Source organism: Schistosoma haematobium, chromosome 3 (assembly GCF_000699445.3).
Source record: "Schistosoma haematobium chromosome 3, whole genome shotgun sequence".
Taxonomy (NCBI): Eukaryota; Metazoa; Platyhelminthes; class Trematoda; order Strigeidida; family Schistosomatidae; genus Schistosoma; species Schistosoma haematobium.
Genome location: NC_067198.1, coordinates 45730390 through 45751733, shown reverse-complemented (window position 1 = coordinate 45751733; position 21344 = coordinate 45730390). Strand labels below are relative to the sequence as shown.

The 21344-nt window shown below is 34.3% G+C and overlaps 1 protein-coding gene across 1 annotated transcript in view; it reads right to left on the bottom strand.

Moving 5' to 3' along the window:
- The window catches only part of FAT1 (long-chain fatty acid transporter fat1), a gene marked incomplete at its 3' end in the record, with an annotated part of 84888 nt that extends 69661 nt beyond the window's left edge, over positions 1-15227 (bottom strand). Inside the window, exon 1 of the mRNA XM_051213979.1 lies at positions 14177-15227. Coding sequence (XP_051070000.1) covers positions 14177-15162 — 986 coding nt within the window. The remainder of the gene's footprint in view (positions 1-14176) is intronic.
- Between the last annotated feature and the right edge of the window lie 6117 nt (positions 15228-21344).

Genomic DNA, 21344 nt, shown 5'->3' with positions numbered 1-21344 from the left:
CCGTTTCGTCCTAGTATGGGACTCCTCAGCAGTGCACAGTGGTTATTATTATCAGAAAGGGTTTTGTGGAGATTTTAGTAATTTCGATAGTTTTCCATAGTGGTTTAGCATCAATTGACTGATGATTTCAATCAGTGAAATTTTTAGTTTATTTTTATTTTATAATTTCTTAATTATTATTATCAAACATTTAATAATCAACATAATAAAGATGATAACATTACATATCAGTTATGTAATCGGATTACTGTATATACACGCCTTGTATAATTTATTTACATTTCGGTATCATTAATTATTTAATTTACCGAAGAGTGAGAGAGACACGGAGAACACGAACAAGAAGAAGAAGAAGAAAAAGGGGAAGAAGAAGGAGAAGAAGAAAAAGAAGGAGAGGAAGAAGGAGAAGGAGGAGGATACCGTAGATGTATATATAATCAAGCGTCTACAGGTAACTAAACTTTTAGAAAAATATCCCTTTTTATTTTTTTTGTGTGGTTTTATTTTTTTTTTACTTAAAACTGGACATTAGATCGATTGTTTCTATGTCAAGTCATGTTGATGAAAAAATAAATTGAAATAAAAAAAATACATCGTTTTTGGCATTGTGATCAATGTTGATTTACATACTGGAACAAAAACAGAAAAAATAACTTTAACGGTATAAAGAAATAAAAATTTAGTAACTATGCGCTTAAAGTTTTATTATTATTATTATTATTATTATTGTTATTATTATTATTATTATTATTAGTAGTAGTAGTAGTAATAGTAGTATTGGAACCACGTAGTCCATCATTCAAAAGATACATGTGTTTATTAATAGTTGTCTACACAAAAAATACTTCGGATCTGTTGACCAGATACTATCAGCAACAATTGACTATGTGAGATAACATACCAGATTCCAGTGGAAGAAGAAATCAGGATGAAGTGCTACAAGTGGATGGGACACACATTGAGGAAAGTATCCAACTGTGTCACAAGACAAGCCCTCACTTTGATTCTTCAGCGCCAAAGGAGGTGAAGAGGAAGACCAAAGAACACATTAGGTCGATAAATGGAGACAGACATGACAAGAATGAAAAACAAGTGGATAGAACTAGAAATGAAGAATACTGTTTAGCGGCTTATGGTCTATTGAAAGTAGCAGTCATAAGTAAAGAAGTAAGTAAGTAATTATTAGTATTATTATTAGTAATATTAGTATTTTTATATAGTTTGAATTACTTCAAGAACTTTTCTCTATTTTTTCTTACGAAAATTAATTTTTATTACTAAACGATTAAATTTTCACATAAAATCAAACAAGTCTCTGTCAGTAGACTCAGTAGCTAAGTGGGTTACTTGATGATGTTTGAAGTGAATGGTACTGAGTTCAACACATAGAGTGAATATCAACTCTGAGATGTAGGTACATCATCCAGCTGACGAGTGTCAAATAGGACGAAACACGTCTCCTGGATTCCATCGCTAGGCACTATTCATCTTAACATATAATCAGTTTCATGTATATGCAAACATGAGCATTTACTGATATATATATATATATATATATATATATATATATATATTTAATCATTATAAGGATTTGTGGAGATTGTAGTAATTTTTAATAGTTAAATATTCATGAGTTGATCTAAGTTAGATCATCATTGAAAACTTGGAAGCACTGGATGATTATTTCGTTTGAAGGTCTTGGGTTTGAGTTTCATGTATAGGATAGTTGATGCACACTGTTGTGACCGTTTAGTGCTTCCAGGTTTTCAATGGTGGTCTAGCTTACATTGACTCATTAATTAAAATATTTAAATAAACATAAGATGAATAATTCTTCATATAATAAACATTGATTGACATAAGTTTTTAAGTTATATTTGTAATCTTGAGGAAATTTAAGTTTCGAACCTCAGATGAATCCTATGTGAGATTATAATTTATGAACGACCTTTAAGTGACGCTAAACCGACCTTGAAAGTGTCCACCTAGTAACTAGCACCAAATCAGAGTTCTAAACCTGTGTGAGAAATTAGAATTATAATTTACAGTTGATGATCAAGGTTAGGGATTAGATTTAAGGTTTTCATCATCTAGAATGACAAAACTCTATTTAGTCAAATAGATGAGTGAATTTCGCGCTAAATCTTGAGACCTGTTATCTTATACCTAATTGGTTAGGCCACAAATTATAGTTTCGCCGAATCCTACAGAGTTTATAAGTGATAAGTTATAGTTAATTTGATGTTTTTAGATCCAACAGGTTTACCTGTCAATTGTCTGTGTTAATAAAAATATTCAGCTAATGAAACCAGAGTTTATATAAAGAACTTGATTGTTAAAATCCGATTAGCATTAAGAAGTAGGTAAACATATCGTTGGTTGATACTCAATGGTCAATATCATTAAGCCAATAATGTATTTTTAAAGAATTGTGTTTCCTTGTTATTGGTTTCAACGACTAAAATTAGTCAGTTACTACTAGGATATTCACATTCTAAGCGAATCAATTTCAAATCGTTACTTATTCAGACAAGTTTATTTAATGTCCTTCACCTCTAATGAAATTCTTCAGTAGACACTTTTTGTATTCATTTTAATATGATCAACAACACAAGAATGGTGGTGGATCGTTGTAAAGATTCCTGGAATACAACAAAATAGATGTTTTGTATCCCATAGGTAGCCCTTATCCGTTTTTAGTAAAAGCATTACAGTTGTATTGATAAGTATATGACATTAATCAGATTGGCAATCAACTGAATATATACACTCTATAGAGTGAATTGTATGCCTTAAGACCCTTTTTCCTGTTATAATTTATTAAAGATAGTCTCCTAAAAGTATAATATCCAGTTGTTTTTGAAAAATATTTCTACTTCTTTACTGTTTTACATTGTTCTCGCGTTCGTATGCGAGACCAAAGGCCCTGGGTTCGAATCCCGCAAGCGGCATCGTGCATGCGTATTGTTTAGGAGTCCTACAATAGGACGAAACGGTCGTTCAGTACTTCCAGGTTTTCAATGATGGTCTAGTATTGATCTACTTATAAATTCAACTGTTAAAATTGCTACAATTTCTACAAATTTCCATCATTTAGTGATAATCGAATTGTGTAAATGAAGTTGTGATCTGTCACTAATCTAAATGATACTACATCTCATGAACTATGTTAACACAATAAGGATGGATTCCTTTACCAATCCAACTAAAGTCAACTGACTAGTCCATACTAAAACAACAATAAGGTTCAGTGTTTCTTCACGAATAACTTCAACCACATATCAGCATTAGGACATAATTAACACTAAAAATCTTTGATCATTTGGAAAGTTGATAGTTTATTTATAACTATGGTGATCGTTCAATTTGCAGCGTACACCATGGACTAACTTGGGCTAGACTTGAAATCGTTACTAGTAGTCAATAGTGCTTAGCTCTGTCAAGTATCAAATAGATATTACTGATGTCTTTTAATAATGATAACGTAATATCATGAATTTCCTGATACCATGAACACAAATTATCAAACAAAGCTCAGCGTTATGAAGTGAATACATTCACTGTGACGATTTAAGGTCTAGAATATGATTCCATGAAGAGATTGTAGGTGTATGCTTATAAAAATTCATGAAATAGAATGAAATAATTATCCAGTACTTCCTTGTTTCATCGTTAAACTGTGCCCTGGTACGGCCGAGAGTGGGGAGAGTCCGCTCTCCCTCTCGAAATGCTCTCACACGGCCACGCGTATATAGCCTCTGTCAGGGAAGTCCTACTCACTGCCTTCTCGCGACGGGGGTGTTGTTTACGAAAATGAGAGGACGAAAAGCGAATGTCTGGCGCTTTAACCGGATTCCAAACCAGTGATGCACATGGGCTCCAGTAGCCTGCGGGAACAAGTGGCGTATGAACCAATAGTTGGTCACCGGCTTCCATGGGACTGCATCTCTTTACGATGCTCCACTGCCTTGTGGATCAGACCTTTAGGTCGAAGGCTCGGGGGGTGGCCCCCTAAGATAACCACCTGCTTCGGTTTGGGCACCTGGGCATTATCACAGTCCTCACACATATCGAATGAGATTTGTGTGGCGCATATGTATTTGGTGTCTCTTTGTACCATTATCTATGTGTTTAAATAAATAAATAAAATAAACAACATCTTAATTCATCTTTTAAAAGCTGGTTAATGTAGATGAAATCATATTCATAACTTTAAACATTTCATTGACTAGTTACTCATTAATCCCTTTTACAACATTCACTAATTTTATTTTGTTGGTTCACTTTAAATATATTTTGTATTTTGGTCAGTGAGGAATTTTGTAGATATTAAAGTTACCTTTTTTTAATAGTGGAATTCATAAGTCAGTTGAAGATGTTCCACGATCGAAAACCTGGAAGCACTGGATAGTCGTTTCATCATAGTATGAGACCCCTCAACATTTCGCATCCACGAACTTGTTTCGCAAGATTCGTACCCAAAATCTATCAGTTTTATGTGCGAGCGCTTAATCACTAGACTACTGAGCCGAACGTCATCCAATGGTGTTAATGTCTAACTTCAACCAATTCACGAAGTTGCACCACCGTCCACTTGGATTCGAATCTTGTGAGTCAGATTCATGGATGCACACGGCAAAGGTGTACTATACTAGGACGAAATGATCATCCAGTGTTTCCAAGTTTTCCATGATGTTCTAACTTCAATTAACTTCTGAATTCAACTATTAAAAAGAAACATTTTCAATAATATCTGTATTTGATTAATAACTACTATTCTACATTGGTTCAATGTTCAATGATTACCTTTTTCTCTTTCTTCCCTATCCCCCTCATAAATAAATTTTGTTTATATTTGTAATTTTTAATGTTTGCAATGCACTTGGTTTATTACCTTTACTAAGTAATCAGTATTAAACTATTTACTTTATTCATTCAAATTATACCCCATAATCATTGAACACATAAAGTTAAAAAAGAAGAAGAAAAAACTAAAGAGAAAAGTTTCAATTGAACATTTTATAGCGAAACGAATAATGAAGAGAGAGAGATAACCTACAGAAAAAGAAACTGAACAAAACAAGACTGGTTTTGGCCTAACTTGGAACAGTTTTTTTTTTTTTTGGCAGTATAGGTATGGTTGTTATGAAATTACTAAATTAGTTTTATAAGCAGAAATGAATGTTGGTTAGTAATGAAATTTAGGCTGTCTATTTCTATTTATTTAGGACTAGTCAGCTGGATGTACTTGCATGTGAGAGTTAATGTACATTCTGGGACTAGAACCCAATACCGCTCGCTTCAAACTTCATTGCGTTATCCACTTAAATACTATGTGCTGATTCCACAACTAACCATTATCCATTTTTGCTTAGAATGATTGTGAATTAAGGCAATATCAATGCAATTTGCACAGTATGTACTTATGCCAAATAAGAGACAGCTCAATTGTAGTCCTAAACATCAATGTCAAGATTCAAGTAAACAATACCAAGTGAATTTAAACTTCACCTCATTGCACAAGCAAATTTCTATCAGGACTCAATTACTAAGTGGATAACGTGATGATGTTTGAAGCGAACGGTACTGGGTTCAAGTCCTGAAGTGGACATTAACATTGAGATGCGGATACATCCAACTGACAAGCTCCAGAATAGGACGAAACTCGCGTCTTGAATTCCACATCTAGTCACTATCCACTTTCGATGAATAGAGAATGGTTGATGAGTATAACTGTCTATATTTATCATACCTAATAACATTACTTAGTTGAATGTTCATGTAATCGTAACAAATGTACGGTAAGAATGACAAAACTATAATTTATAAATGAACCAATCAGATTTAAGATATATGGTCTTGAATTCGGGCGCGAATTTCATTCATTCATATGGTTTTTAGCATTATAGCTTATCTCAGTTTATGATAAATAAATAAAAAACATAACCTAAATCCAACACCTAACCTTAATGTTCAGCTTTATATCCTAATCCTCATCCTTTACAGTAAGTTGTAGCCTTTCTTTAACTCTCTTAAGTAAAGGGAATTCTCGAAGTCAATGTAGTATTGCTTAAATATCGTTCATAAACTATAGTCTCCCTGCGAAAACTATGAGAAATCACTTACAAATAAGTTAATGATCAAATGACAGAAAACATGAATTCTTAGAATTGAAATCCTTAGACCCAATTAAAATCTCTATGTGATCATCCTACTTTGGAGATTAATCATTTATTTTAACAATATATTAACTAATAAAGAACATAGATCAGTCAGTAACAACGTAGAACTTCGAACATACGTACATCAGTTCCAGCTGCCATACCACATTAGCACAGAGACTTAGTTGTCGATTCAAATCCCGTAGTGGTAGAGGCGGTAAGAGCATAAGCAGTAATCGGAAAAACTAGGATTTGAAGGTGTTATTCAAGGAGTATAATCCAGTGGAATAGATTTGGAAAGAAAAATAAGGACATGAGGAATTCAGAAGAATAGAATTTGGGAGAACACAGAGAGTGGATGCACCTGCGTCATTTCAAACGCTTTCCAGTCATTTCATTCAAGGTCACTAACCATCGTTTGTTATCGTCTCGCTGATCCCAACCAAGTAGTCCACAACTAACAACATGGCTCATTCCACTTGTTGGTGACTTTTACGGATTTGTGCCATGTTTTGGTCTGGCCACCCCTAACTTTCTTCCAACCTATTCCTACACCATAAACGATCGCACGGCGGGGCATTCAGTGATTAGGCATACGTAGCACATGTCCCAGCCATCTCAACTGATGAAGTTTCACTTCTTTATCAATTGATTTGCCATCCTCACCTAGTACCTAGTACGAGCAATGCTTCGAAGACACCTATGATCGAATACTAATAACCTATGAATATCCTCTACTCTTGTTGGCCATGTTTCACTGCCATAAAGTATGACGGGACGAACTGCTGCACAGTAAACCCGTCCTTTGGTTAATAGACGGATATCCCGCCTACACCATAAATGATGCAAGTTGGCAAAAGCTAGTCGAGCCTACTTTATCCGTGCTGAGATTTCGTTACACACTAGACCACAAGGGCTGATGAGACTTCCAAGACAAGCGAAGCGGTTGACACGCTCAATTACTTCACTCCCTATCATTAGTTCGGGTGTCAATGCAACCCAATCCTGAAGCAACATTTTACATTTCGAGGGGGAGAATCGCATGCCGAACATGCTTGCATTGTTGCTTAGAGTGGTCATAAGACTCTGCATTTTGTCAGCGTCTTCACCAAATAAAACGATGTTATCGGCATATTCTAAGTCAACAAGTGAACCTCCCGGTAGAAGTTCAACCCCTGGAAATCTAGACGAGGAAAGTATCATTTCTAAAAGTACGTCGACGACAAAGTCGAACAAGAATGGAGAGAGTGGACAGCTTTGACGAACACCGCTTGAGGTAATCAATTCTGATGACAGTTAGCCATAAGCTCTCACTCAACCAGTTTTTGTTCGAGTAGAGAGCCTTTATAAGGTTAATGTACTTCTTTGGTACTCCTTTCAGTGATAAACACTGCCATAAAACTTCTCGATCAACAGGGTCAAAGAATATAGGTACATCAAAATGATCATTATCTCCCTGAATATCAGTGAAATACTTATTCTAAGATAGGACAATTCAAATGTTCTATCAAAACATTGATGATGAATGTACTGATTATGTAACATAATAATAGTAGGTTTGATCGTGTATGATTTTGACAACACAGTCCAGTGATTTAACAAATTAATAGAAAAGAGATGAGCGTAAATTGATTGGTTATTAAGTAGTAGATATAAATATTATATTTATATTCTATAAATCATTCTATAATAACTTGATACTGGGTGCAATATCTTTGATATTATTTATTAATTAGTGATCGATCATTATGAGTAGCTGAATAATTTGACAATTATATCTCTTGCAGGTTTTCCATGGTGATCTAGCTTCAATTGATTCATGATCTCAACTATTAGAATTACTAAAAATCTTCACAAAACCTTTTCTGATCTTGATTAACATATGCTCACTAGAGAATGGTGTTCTAGTGAGAATCAGTGACCAATGGAGTCCAACCGGGTCCGTTGTCAGATGGTAACTAACTGATGATAATGGTGGATGGTGGCTCAATTTCGTGGATCGGTTGAGGTTAGATAGGTTAGATGCCGGCCAGCTCAGTGATCTAGAGGTTAAGCGTTCGTGCGTCAGACTGATGGTTACTCATACAATACAATAGTCCAAGTTTACTAAAATACACTTTGTTAAATAAAATAAGTAGCGTATATTTATATGATTTAAGTAGTATGTTTTGTTCTATTCTTTCTTATGAGGTATATGTACATCACAGGAAGTACATTCATTCATTCATTCATTCATTTAGCCTATCTCTTCGAATAAAGCAACATTTCCTGCTTTCTTTTTATATAAAAATAACAGTATAAATGTATAAAATATTGTCAATAACATACTACTTAAATATTGTTATTGAATCCTTGAATTATTCAAATTTAATCGAATACAATAATAATATGATTGACATTAGTTCTTCTTTTAAATAGAATGTTCCTTATTGTTATTGGTTCATAGTTAGAAAAATTGGTAATCAGTAGTATGATTATAATTATTAGTAGTAGTAATAGTATATGTAAAAAGTAAAATTCTCCAATACCATACAACATGCACCAATTAAAATCACACTTGACAGAGAAGATTTCGAAGATGTAAAAACATTTACATATATAGTCAGCATCATTGATGAACATGGTGGATCTGATGTAGATGTGAAGACGTGGATCAGAAAAGCAACAGCAGTATTTCTACAATTGCAACTCAAAACAACTGCCTGTCAATTGACAATAAAGTCAGAACTTTTCAATACAAATGTCAATACAGTTCAACTGTATGGGGAGGAAACCTGAAAAACTACAACACCAATCATCCAGAAGATACATGTGTTTATTATTAGTTGTCTACACAAAATACTTCGGATCCATTGGCCAGATACTATTAGCAACAATCGACTGTGTGAGATAACAAACTAGATTACAGTGGAGGAAGAAATTAGGAAGAAGCACTGGAAGTGGATAGAACACACATTGAGGAAAGCACCCATTTGCGTCACAAGTCAAGTCCTCACATAGAATCCCCAAGGTCAAAGGTGGGGCGGATGACCGAAGAACACATTAGGCCGATAAATGGAGGCAGACATGAAAAGAATGAACAAGAATTGGATCGAACTATAAGCGAAGTCCGAGGACAAAGTGAGTTGGAGAATGCTGGTTGGCAGTCTATTCTTTATTGAGAGTAACAGGCGTGAGTATTTATATCCAGTTTGTGTTGAATTGATGAAAGGAACACTATAAGAAAAATATACTGGATACCTCATATATATATAGTGAAGATTGAAAAGCAAAGTCACTTACACATATCCAATGTCATAACCACCATTTTGATGACTCAAACATTAAGGTCAAATGTTTTAAAACAAAACAGATAAACAAACAAATATTTAGGTCATTAATGTGCCAATTTTCCCCTTCTTTGGGACTAGATTTATTGAGTTCATTTGTAAATTGTTTCAAAAATTCATGGGTTAATGGTAGAGGGTTATTATTATTATTATTATTATTATTATCAATATTTGTATAATTTAGAAAATCATTTCTGATCTAGGAAGTATTGAACAGCTTCTTTAGTCCCAGTACAAGACTTGTCTTATGGTCACCTCATTATGTAACTTATTACATTCAAAGATCAGTGTAGGGTTGTGAAGCTTGTCAAGCTTTTTTTCTTTTTCATTTTTCTTTTTTTGATGGTAGATATTGCCACCGTTCGTTGCTGGCTCAGTGGTCTAGAGGTAAAGCGTTCACTCACGAGACCCAAGGCCTTGGGTTCGAATTCCACAAGCGGGATCGTGGGTGACCACTGTTGAGGAGTGCCATACTAGGGTGAAACGATCGTCTGGTACTTCCGGTTTTCCAATGGTGGTCTGAAATCGATCGATTCATTCTCTTAATCAAGAAATTCAAAGATGTCTACTAACGTTTTACACCAATCATCACTATTGCTATTATATGGAATTTTACGATTTAGTGGAAAGATTACAAACATTTCACAGTTGTTTCTTTACCTTTCTTGTAAAGAAAGGATCAATGTTTAAGTATTTCAGTGTAGTTACACTTGTCCTTCCATCTCATAGTTATGTTGTTGACTTTTAAAGCTATAGGTATTTCATTCTAGTCTCAGGTAGAATATCCTAGTTACTAATCAAATCAATAATCTAAATGCAAACTGCTCCCCATCTAACCAAAATGTATTTCATTCAATACTTTCTAGTTTCATGAATACAAAATAATTACTAATCAAATACTGTGAAGAAACAAGTGAAATATGTTCCTTTTTGATCTCATTGATCATTCCATTGATCGACAGTACCTATCAACAACTAACTATAACCAGCTCAGTGGTGTTGAGGTTAAGCACTCGCGCGCTCAAGTTCAAACGAGTCTGCTGTCAAATAGTAACTCACTGATGACACTGGTGAATGTGTTGCTCAATTTCGTGGATTAGTTGAAACTTGATATTAACACGATTGGATGCCGGCCGGCTCAGTGTTGTAGAGGTTAAGCGTTCGCGCGTGAGACTGATAGGTCCCTAGTTCAAATCTCGCGAGGAGAGGTCGTGAATGCAAACTGCTAAGGAGTCTCATGCTAGGACAAAACGGCCATCCAGTGCTTCTAGGTGTTTCATGGTGGTCTAGCTTCAATTGACTCATAATCTCAACTATTGAAATTACTACAATATCCACAAAAACTCCTACGAAATCTATCTATAAGATAAACAAATTACACAAAATTTCTACAATAACGAAGATTCTGAATTTCTAAGTTGTTATTTTTTGTTTTGCACTTCAATCAAGTTTCATTATAGTTTACTTCTCCATATCACTCATCCACTAACATCACTACTCATTCAATCAAGTAAACAGTTAAATACTTTCCAGATATACATTACATAATTTACCCTCTACTGATATGCATTTTTTTTACGTTTTGTTTTAGCCTACTGAATTGAAGAATGAAGGATCATTGTTATACTGATTACTTATTAATTCAATTTATTAGGGGAAAAAAGAACAACAACAACAACAACTAACATATAGTACAAAGTAGACTAGACAAGTCATATGACATCTTAAATTTACTTAATAAATTAAATGGGATATATAAGTAAATTATATGTAAATTATTTCATTAGTTGAAATCATGAGTCAATTGAAGCTGGATCAACATAGAATACCTGGTAGCACTGTACAGCTGTTTCGTCCTAGTATAGGACTCCTCGGCAATGCGCAGTCACGACCTCGCCTCGCGAGATTTTAATCCAGGACCTATCGGTCTCACGGGCAAGAGCTTAACCTCTACAACACTGAGCCGGATATAGTTAGTTGTTGTTGAGATCAAGGAACATATTTCATTGGTTTCTTCACAGTATTTGATTAGTAATTATTTTATAGCCATGAAACTAGAAAGTATTAAATGAAATACATTTTGGTTAGATGTGGAGCGGTTTGTATATTTAGATTATTGATTTGATTAGTAACTAGGATATTCTACCTGAGACTAGAATTTAGTCAAGATCACACACATATACTTATGCACGCACGCACGCGCCCACGTACGCACACACACACATTCATACATACTATGATGAGATTAGAATTTATTTGTATCCTCAATAATACAGCAGATGCATCAAGTTAATGAGTCCCATGTAGGACGAAACTTGAGTCCTGAATTCTGCTACTAAGCATCGTCTATCTTTGAATGAATTTCAGTGAATTTCACAATACAATACTTAATTCCTTTAGGGGATGGTTATTAGTAGTATATTATATTGCTCAATAAATTATATTGTTAAGTAGATAGTGTAATTGTAGGTAGCTCATTAGGACAAAATTGATGTGAACAAACTTACTGTTAGGTATGTAAAGTATCTTGATAATATTTTCATTCGATGTTACAGTATAGAATGGATCAAAACTTTTAATCAAGATCATTTCAATATCAAATTTACAATGAATAGGATCTATTTACAGTAAGTATTTGTAAAAGAAGATACTTACAATCGGACAAAACTGGACAAAATTTTCAAACTTCTATCCACTAACTTATAAATATGATGAAATCAAGTCGTTGAAAAGGAGGAATTAGGAAGTAGATTTAAGTAGTATACTTTACACTGCTAATATATTCTCCATGATGTTCAATACAAGAAATCATACTAAATACATATCATAATCAACTGTATATATCGATTTACAAGTGATAACATCGATGAATAGGTGAGTATCTATGGAATTTGTCAACTACAAACCTCAAAAGCCTTAGTCAGTCAGTTAATCAGCTACGACGTAGGACCAGGCACATATATGCATCGGTCCAAGTTGCCATACCACATTAGCACAACAAGATGAACATAGGATTCATAGAGGTAGTTAATTCAATGGTAGTAATATATGAAAGATTTTGTATAAGGATATAATACAGGAAGAACGATTTAATACGTGGAAATAACGATATGAAGCGATTTTAATCTCATAGTTTAAAGGAAGACAAAGTGTGTATACACCTACACAATTGTGGCTGATTCTGAAGCAAGTCTCCAACCATTAGTTACAATAGTCACGCGGACCCCAACCAAGTTACCTGCAAATCAGATCATAAACTATCACAGTTTATTGATTCTTATTTTGATCAACTTTGAAATGATGAATATCTATTTGTTTCTATGTTTGATACTGAAATTGATAAGAACGAATTCACTTACATGCATACATGCACACATACATACTTACTACATACAAACATGGACATATAGATATGGACATATATAATGATGATTAATCTCAATGGTTGAGATCATGAGTCAACTGAAGCTAGATCATCATGGAAAATCTGGAAGCACTGGATGGCCAACTCGTCCTATGATGGGGCTCCTCAGCAGTGCGCATCCACGACTTCACCTCGCAAAACTTGAACCCAGGACCTATCAGTCTCGCACACGAGAGCTTAGCTATTAGACCACTGAGCCGACCGGCATCCAACGGCGTTAATATTTAGTTTCAACTAATCCACGAAATTGAGCGACACATCGAATCCTGCGAGGAAGGGTCATGGATGCGCGCTGCTGAGGAATCCCACAATAGGACGAAACGGTCGTCCAGTACTACCAGGTTTTCCATGGTTGTCTAGATTCAATGGACTCATGATCTCAAATATTGAAATTACCACGATCTTCACAAAACCCCTTCTGATGATAATTAATCTGTTTTTGTATTATTCAGGTGGAAGTTTATTAAATGAGAAGTGAAAATTAATAAATCTTTTATATCACCATGATTATTTCAAATTTAGTACTCAAAGGTAAGTCTAGAAAGACAGTGAAATTTTTATACTGAAATCATCTAACATATAAGTTCACAATTTCAACAGAAATAATCTACTTAGATAAGATGAATTGAGGCGGTGAAGAAGATTTGTAACTCAGGTGGATGATTTTGATGGAGTTTAGTTCACTGAACTGAATGATTTGTTTGTGGGGCTTTCTTCGTTCTTCTGAACGAAATCATCAGCACAAACTTCAGGCAGAAGTGAAGTGTTCGAATTACTCGAATGATAAAAGCTCCATGACTAAATCATCCAGTTCAAAGAGCAAAACTCCATGAAAATGAAGTACAGTTAATAGAAAAATTCAGGAAACAACCGGATTGGCCGGCATCCAAATGTTAATACTATCATTGAAACTCAAAACTGTACTCTTCATACATATACTAATAAAAATTCGTCATAATTCAATCGTGAATATAAAAGAAAAACGGGATGAAAACAATTCTTGTCACATATTGAACTCAAGGAATCAATTATGAACAACTTAGCAATTGTATTGTTCTAGTTAATTAGACCACAATTGTGATTTGTTAACGATCTGGTTTCGATTCTTGACATGATCATGTATGAATAAGGTCTAAGCTTTATTAAACTCACTATTTCCATTAAAATAACATTAACCATGTCAACCATTGAAACATGATACGTGTACGGCAATGAATATATATATACATATATATGCTTTTAAATATTACAATCAGACTCACCGTACAATATTATAGTCTACACAATCTAAATCTTCCGCTAATGGTAAAGGTAACCTGGATCCAACATGTATTCCTTCTGAAACATGGATTGTATATTGAGGATTTGGAAATTTTGGTGCATTATCATTGATATCAATTAGTTTTATGTTAACTGTAAAAAATTTTGAACGTGAACTACTACTTACAACATCAGCAATATTACCATTACTACTAATACTACCTATACTACTAATATCAGCGATTGCAGTATCAGTAATAATGGATGATCCATGATTAATTCCTTTGTCGACTGAATGTTTAGAAATGGTGTTACTACTACTATTAATACTGTTAGTAGTAGTAGTAGCAACCGTATCGTCTTTACCAATTCTTGTCTGTACAAGTATATTCAATGGGAAAATACATTCCTTTCGACGATTTATACAACATGTTAGTAAAGAATCCGGTATAGACGATGTATCAGTCATTAGCATTGCTTGATTACATAATTCTTCACGATCAATATGTTGACTTGTATACAATGTATAATTATTTGGATTAATATTAAAATATTTTGCCATAGGATTTGCTGTTGTAATAATTTTCATATTAAGAAATAATTTCTCGAAATTTTTTGTTTGAATCATTGCTATACTCGATAATGATGATAAGGAGGAGGAGGAGGATGAGGATGAGGATGATAATGATGATAATAATTGGCATGTATTTCCATTAGTTTCATCAAGTAAATTATATTGAGCTGGTGTTTCATCATAGACTATACAATTATAACTAAGTTGAATTAATTCCGTACCTAGAACTGTTGTTATTGCTGACGGTGATGAAGATGATGATGATGACGACGACGACGACGACAATAGTTGTGTGTAACGTGGTAAACGATGAATCAAATCCATCTGTGTTTCCATATTGAAAATGTTTCCATCAGAATTAAATAATAAATTATACTTATTATTATTATTGTTACTACTATTACTTGTTGCCATGGTAACATGATTTGCTTGTATCATTTTGAAAATCCATATATTCGATAAGAAAATCATGAATTGACATAAAAAATATAAAAAATTATTTATTTGTAAATAAAACTTGAAATGAATTATTAACATAATTAATCAATCAAAATAAGAATAATAATTCTCATTTCAAAAAATAAATAAATAATAATTTCCCTTGGAAACTGGATCAGTTTAATTGAGCGGTATTTTCATTTTATTTGTAATTATATGATACAGTGCAAATGATTTTGTATATGTGTCTGTATGTGTTGGTGTGTGTGTAGGTATGTTTGTAGGTGTGTGTGTGTGTGTGTAGGTGTGTAAGTGTGTATGTGTACACCAGACAGATGTAGGGTAAATGGAACATTTTTCCCAATTTAACAATGTCGTTTTAGTGAATAATAAATAAATAATTCAATGAATGTACTACTAGTAACTATGTCTATCTGTAGTGTGTATCCATGTATAAGTATCCAAGTAGAATGAAGTAAAACAATTTTGTATGTATAATGATAATTGACTTTGACTATAGAATTGTTATATCAATAGAGATAATATTATTAAATGTCTAACTGTCATACATATTCATCGCCATCATCGTCAGCGGTATAATCATCATCATCATTATCAATATCATCGACATAACTGATTTTTATTTTGTTTATTTTATTTGTCTAATATACTCTAGAGGTAGATAGATAGATAGATAGATATAGATATAGATATGTCGTCAACTTGGTGGTATATACAATCTGGTAGATGAAACAGTTGACTTTTCGCTCCATTTACTGCAATTTATCCTTCTTGTCATACATATATATGTATTAACCATGATGGTAGACAGGTACGTATCCCTATATTACACACACACAGAGAGAGACTTCTAAACGAATGAACCTTCAGATAAATCCCTATTTGCTTGTATGTGTACGCATCTATAAATGTAGATGTACGTGACATGAATTAACCCATTAGTAGTATTTGCATATTCACACAATACACAAGTACAATCATGATTGTGACATTTTTCATTGGATATTTCATAAGTTACATTGGTCTAATGAATTTTAAATCTAAATGAATTTCAAGTTTAGAAAAGAGAAAAAAAAGATTAGGGTTATACATGATGGGTAAACTGTACATTTTAGTAGACAAGGAAGTTAGAATGAAAGAAAAACAATGACTTCATATTCATGAAATTACAGAAGAGTTGAATGGAATAAAACAGTTGTCTTATGTGAAAATAGGACGAAACGCTCGTCAAATTGGATTGCACTGTTAGTCACTATCCATCATTGCTTATAAAAGCTTATGACTTAAGGCAATATTATGACAATTCACAGAGGATGCACATATACTATCATGAGATTGATCAATTGTAGTCCTAAATAACAATGGGAAGATACAAGTAAAAGCAACATCAAGTGAAAATCAATTATATTTGTAAATTATGTTAACAAGTTTGACGAAATGATTCACATAATGATTGGTAATTACGTCGTAGTATCGAACTATTCAACAGTGCATATTCATGATTGTACAAGCGGATATAGAACTCAAGACCTGAGCCAGTATTAAACAGCATTACAGATTAACTTTATTCAATATATGATTTTATGTAACTATTCATCTATTGGATGTGACGGCTAACTGTCTTGCACCCGATATGGATTGAACTTTATTCATCACAGCTTCCCGCTTATATTTGTTAGGCAGTTTAATGACTATCTGAAGTCAATAGCTCAATGAATAAAGCGTCGAGTATTTAAAAGCATCATTTACTTGGTTAGAGTATAAGTGTTCACATGAAGATTGGTGTGAGACTCTAATTGATGGACGAGATAATCAGAAGCGTTTATGACATTTCAAGGTCACGGCGCCAACTTCAGTGCTTAATGGCAACATACGATCGTTTCATAGGGAATTTTGTACAAAACGTGATAATTGAGCGGCTATAACGAATAAAACAGCGAGACTATAATTTGTGGATGAATCAATCCGGTACAAGATAATAGATCTCGAACTTTAACGCGAAAGCCTTTCATCCTTTTGGTTAAATAAACTCCTGACATTATAGCTGATGTCAGTTCGTGATGAAAACCCCATATATAATTCCTAGCTAAGGCAAATTACGACAATTAATGCGAACTGGATAATAAGAGCACCAGTAACACTGGCTGCAGCCAGGTACTACAATATATTCGGATGTTTGGAGAGCGTACAGACTCCTACATAGACTTGTTTATGTGCATTGTGTCGTTATCCACAAGTAGCATTTGGTGCACTCATTAACCGGAGTGCAAATAAACAATATTGAAACTATGTGGTCAAGGCCGAAAGATTTTTTGAGACTTTATCATGGCTCCAGAGGCCGACTATTCCGTAGCCATATGAATGATTTCCTCTTTTGCATGCTTTACGATTTTACAACCTCTGAACCTCTTTCTAATCTTGACAAGTTTTTGAACCACGTATAAGAAGTGTATCCATTTTATTTCCTTGGTCTTGTATAATATATTTTTACTGTATACTTACTGTTTGCTGATTGGCTAATATTCCCCAAGGTCACTTGAGATTCGTTCAAAGGTCGTCCATAAATTATAGTCTCGCCAACATTGGGATTGCGAGATACTACCATTACTATTGATGAGTTTTCAGTAGGATGAAACATTCATCATGAGTTTCGTATTATTACTCCCTTAGAAACTATTTTTAGTAAATTTTATTTAAATTTTAAAAAACAGGTTTATGACTGAAATTTATCTTATTTTTTTACACATAGTGATAAGTGAGGATCATTTAGAATGGTTGATAATTGCATTGCATTGATTACATTTCTAATAAAACAATTTTGTATAGACTAGTAATTAACTTTCATTAAGATTATGTAATAGATTATTTGGAAAAGATGAAGAAAAACAACAACATAACTTCAGTGTAATTTTGAAATCTTTCAATTATTTTTCATCGTTAACAATGGTGTGTGTGTGTGTTTGAATTTGGGTAATTTGTGTAAATATATGCCGAGATAAATGGAATTATCAGTTTTGAGTTGTGGAAATTATTATGTCATTAGTAACTAGTTTCGTGAAGGAATTTTCAGAGTTCTGATGAGAAGCCATCACCAGTGGGACGAATCTGTGTCTGGAAGAGATAGGTTTCTGTCTCAGATGATGGAAGATCGTCACGCGATTACGTGCATTGGTTGATGCTAGACATTAACACCGTTCGATGTCGGCCGGCTCAGTGGTCCAGAAGCTAAGCGTTCGCACACAAGACCGAAGGTTCTGGGTTCGAATCCCGTGAGCTGGATTGTGGATGCGCACTACTGAGGAGTCCCATTTTAAGACAATGGTGGTCTAACATCAGTCGGTTCATGATCTCAACCATGAATGGGATTCTGTAAAATAAACTGAATTATTACACATGATTTTATTGTTATCGGAACGGGAAACTTTTAGAGACCGATAACATATTATCTGTTGCGAATGATAGATTTTATTCCATGTCTTCCGCTCATAATCCTGAAACAAACCTAATGAATTCGAACTGTTTTCAGGACTGACTAACTATAACATCTATTTTCTACTGCAGAAAGATAGATCGACGTGAACATGTTAGTTATGTTCAATAAACTATCTCTAAACGTTAATATGGTCATCAGAACAATATTAAATCCATCGCTTTTAGTATTACGACTATAAAGTCGATCTGCTTGTATACAGCTATGGGCACATTTGACCATTCATTCAGCATAGCAGCTACGTTACCTGGATAGATTATTCGGTTTTCATTAATAAATTTGTATAACCAATCTGTCTTTTAATTACATTATTATTACCATAACAATGTAAAGATGTGAGCAGTGGAGTCCACTCCGTTGCTAGTAGAAACAGTTATCCAACACAGACAATGGATGAAGGGTTGCACAAGAGAACAAATCGATTCAAGTTAGACAATAATACCGTTAAATGACAACTCAGTAGTCCAGAGGTTGAGCGTTCATACACGAGACCGAAGGTCCTGGGTTCAGGCCCCTCTTGCAGGAGCTTGGATGAGCATTGCTGAAGAGTCCCATACTAAGACAAAACAGCCGTCCATTGGTTCCAGGTTTTCAATGGTGGTCCAGCTTAGATCGACTCATAATTTTAACTATTATAATTATTAAGTAAAGATGGATAATGGCTAGCTGTGAAATCCAGGGAGCACGTTTCGTACTATTTGGGACTCATCAGCTAGATGCACCTGAATCTCAGGGTTGATGCTCACCCTAGGACTCGAACCTAGTACCGTTCGCTCCAAACACCATCATGTTATCCACCGAGCTACTGAGTTCTCATAGCCACCTGCTTGTGTAATGGGGTGAAGTTTAAATTCATTTGGCGTTGTTTTATTTGTATCTTCCTATTGTTATTTAGGAGTGCGATGGCATTTGAAGCGAGCGGTACCCAGAGTGGACACCAAGTCTAAGATGCACGTATATCCAGCTGATAGGAAGAAACGCACACCAAACTGGATTTCACTGCTAGCCAGTATCCATCATTGCTTATAAAAGCTTATGACTTAAGGCTATATTGAGGCAATCCGCACAGGACGCATATATACCATCATGAGACTGATAAATTACAGTCTTAAATAACAATGGAAGATCCATATAAAGCAATACCAAATGAATTTATTATAATAATTATTATCACTCTTTCGATGATCACATTAAGTGAATGAATACATTCCTTACTTACTAACTTACGCCTGTTACTCCTCGTGAAGGAGCATAGGCCACTCACCAGCATTCTCCATCCAACCCTGTCCTGGGCAATCCTTTCCAGCTCTTTCCAGTTGTTATTCATCCTTTTCATATTTGCTTCTATTTCCCGACGTAATGTGTTCTTTGGCCTTCCTCTTTTCCGCCCTCCTTCAGGATTCCAAGTTAGGGCTTGTCTCGTGATGTAGTTTGATGATTTGCGTGATGTATGTCTTATCCATTTCCATCGTTTTTTCCTAATTTCTTCTTCAGCTGGAAGCCGTTTTGTTCTCTCCCACAGAATACATTCCACATACTATAAATACTTTAAATCGTATATCAGCTTACACAAATCTAATTTGTTCCCTTTTTTCTCAGAAAAAAAAGAGAAGAAAAAGACTGATAAAATATATTCATATGTATTTTTCATATGTATCCTTTAGATAAACAGATGTTTTATTCTTCTTTTTTTATATTTTTCTCTCTTTTTTTCTTTTTTAGAAAACTGAAATAAATTACTCATCCACACACACCCCCACACCCAAATACACAAAAAAAAGGGGGGGGAACACTTTTACAGAAAAAAATAAGAGGAAAAATTATTTTTCAACTATCAACAGGTATGATTATTTTAGATAAAAATTAGGCGATTTTTGAAAGGGGTGAACATCTCATTATTATCTATCCTAGTTACAAAATAGTTAATGAATACTTTCATAGGATTAGTGAAATGTTATTGAGTTCTAGTGAAATCAATTATTAGTTTGATCGATCCCCTTCAAGGTTAAGGATAACCTAGCGCGTGTCAGTTAATTATATGCTATGGATTGACTTATGCGATAATGTATTTTTGTAATAACGTCATTTGTATTGTACGCAGTAATTCACGTCAGGTGCTGACTGTGAAGTATGAAGTCCTGTGAAGTCCTCTTGTGACAATCACAGAGGAATCAGTTTGAATAATATAGTGTCTAAAATATTAGCTTCAATAATACTTCGACGCCTAATCAAAGCTCGTGAAGAGCAGATTAGAGAAAACCAGGCGGTTTTCGACCTGGACGTGGTTGTATAGATCAGATATTCACACTACGTCAGGTTCTAGAACACACACACGTTCAGACTCCCCACAATGGTAGTATTTCTCGACCTTAAGGCGGCATTCGACTCTGTTGATCGTGAGGTTCTATGGCAGTGTTTGTCACTGAAAGGAGTACCAAAGAAGTACATTAACCTTATAAAGGCTCTCTACTCGAACACAACTGGTCGAGTGAGAGCTCATGGCGAACTGTCATCAGAATTGATTACCTCAAGCGGTGTTCGTCAGGGCTGTCCACTCTCTCCATTCTTGTTCGACTTTGTCGTCGACGTACTTTTAGAAATGATACTTTCCTCGTCTAGATTTCCAGGGGTTGAACTTCTACCGGGA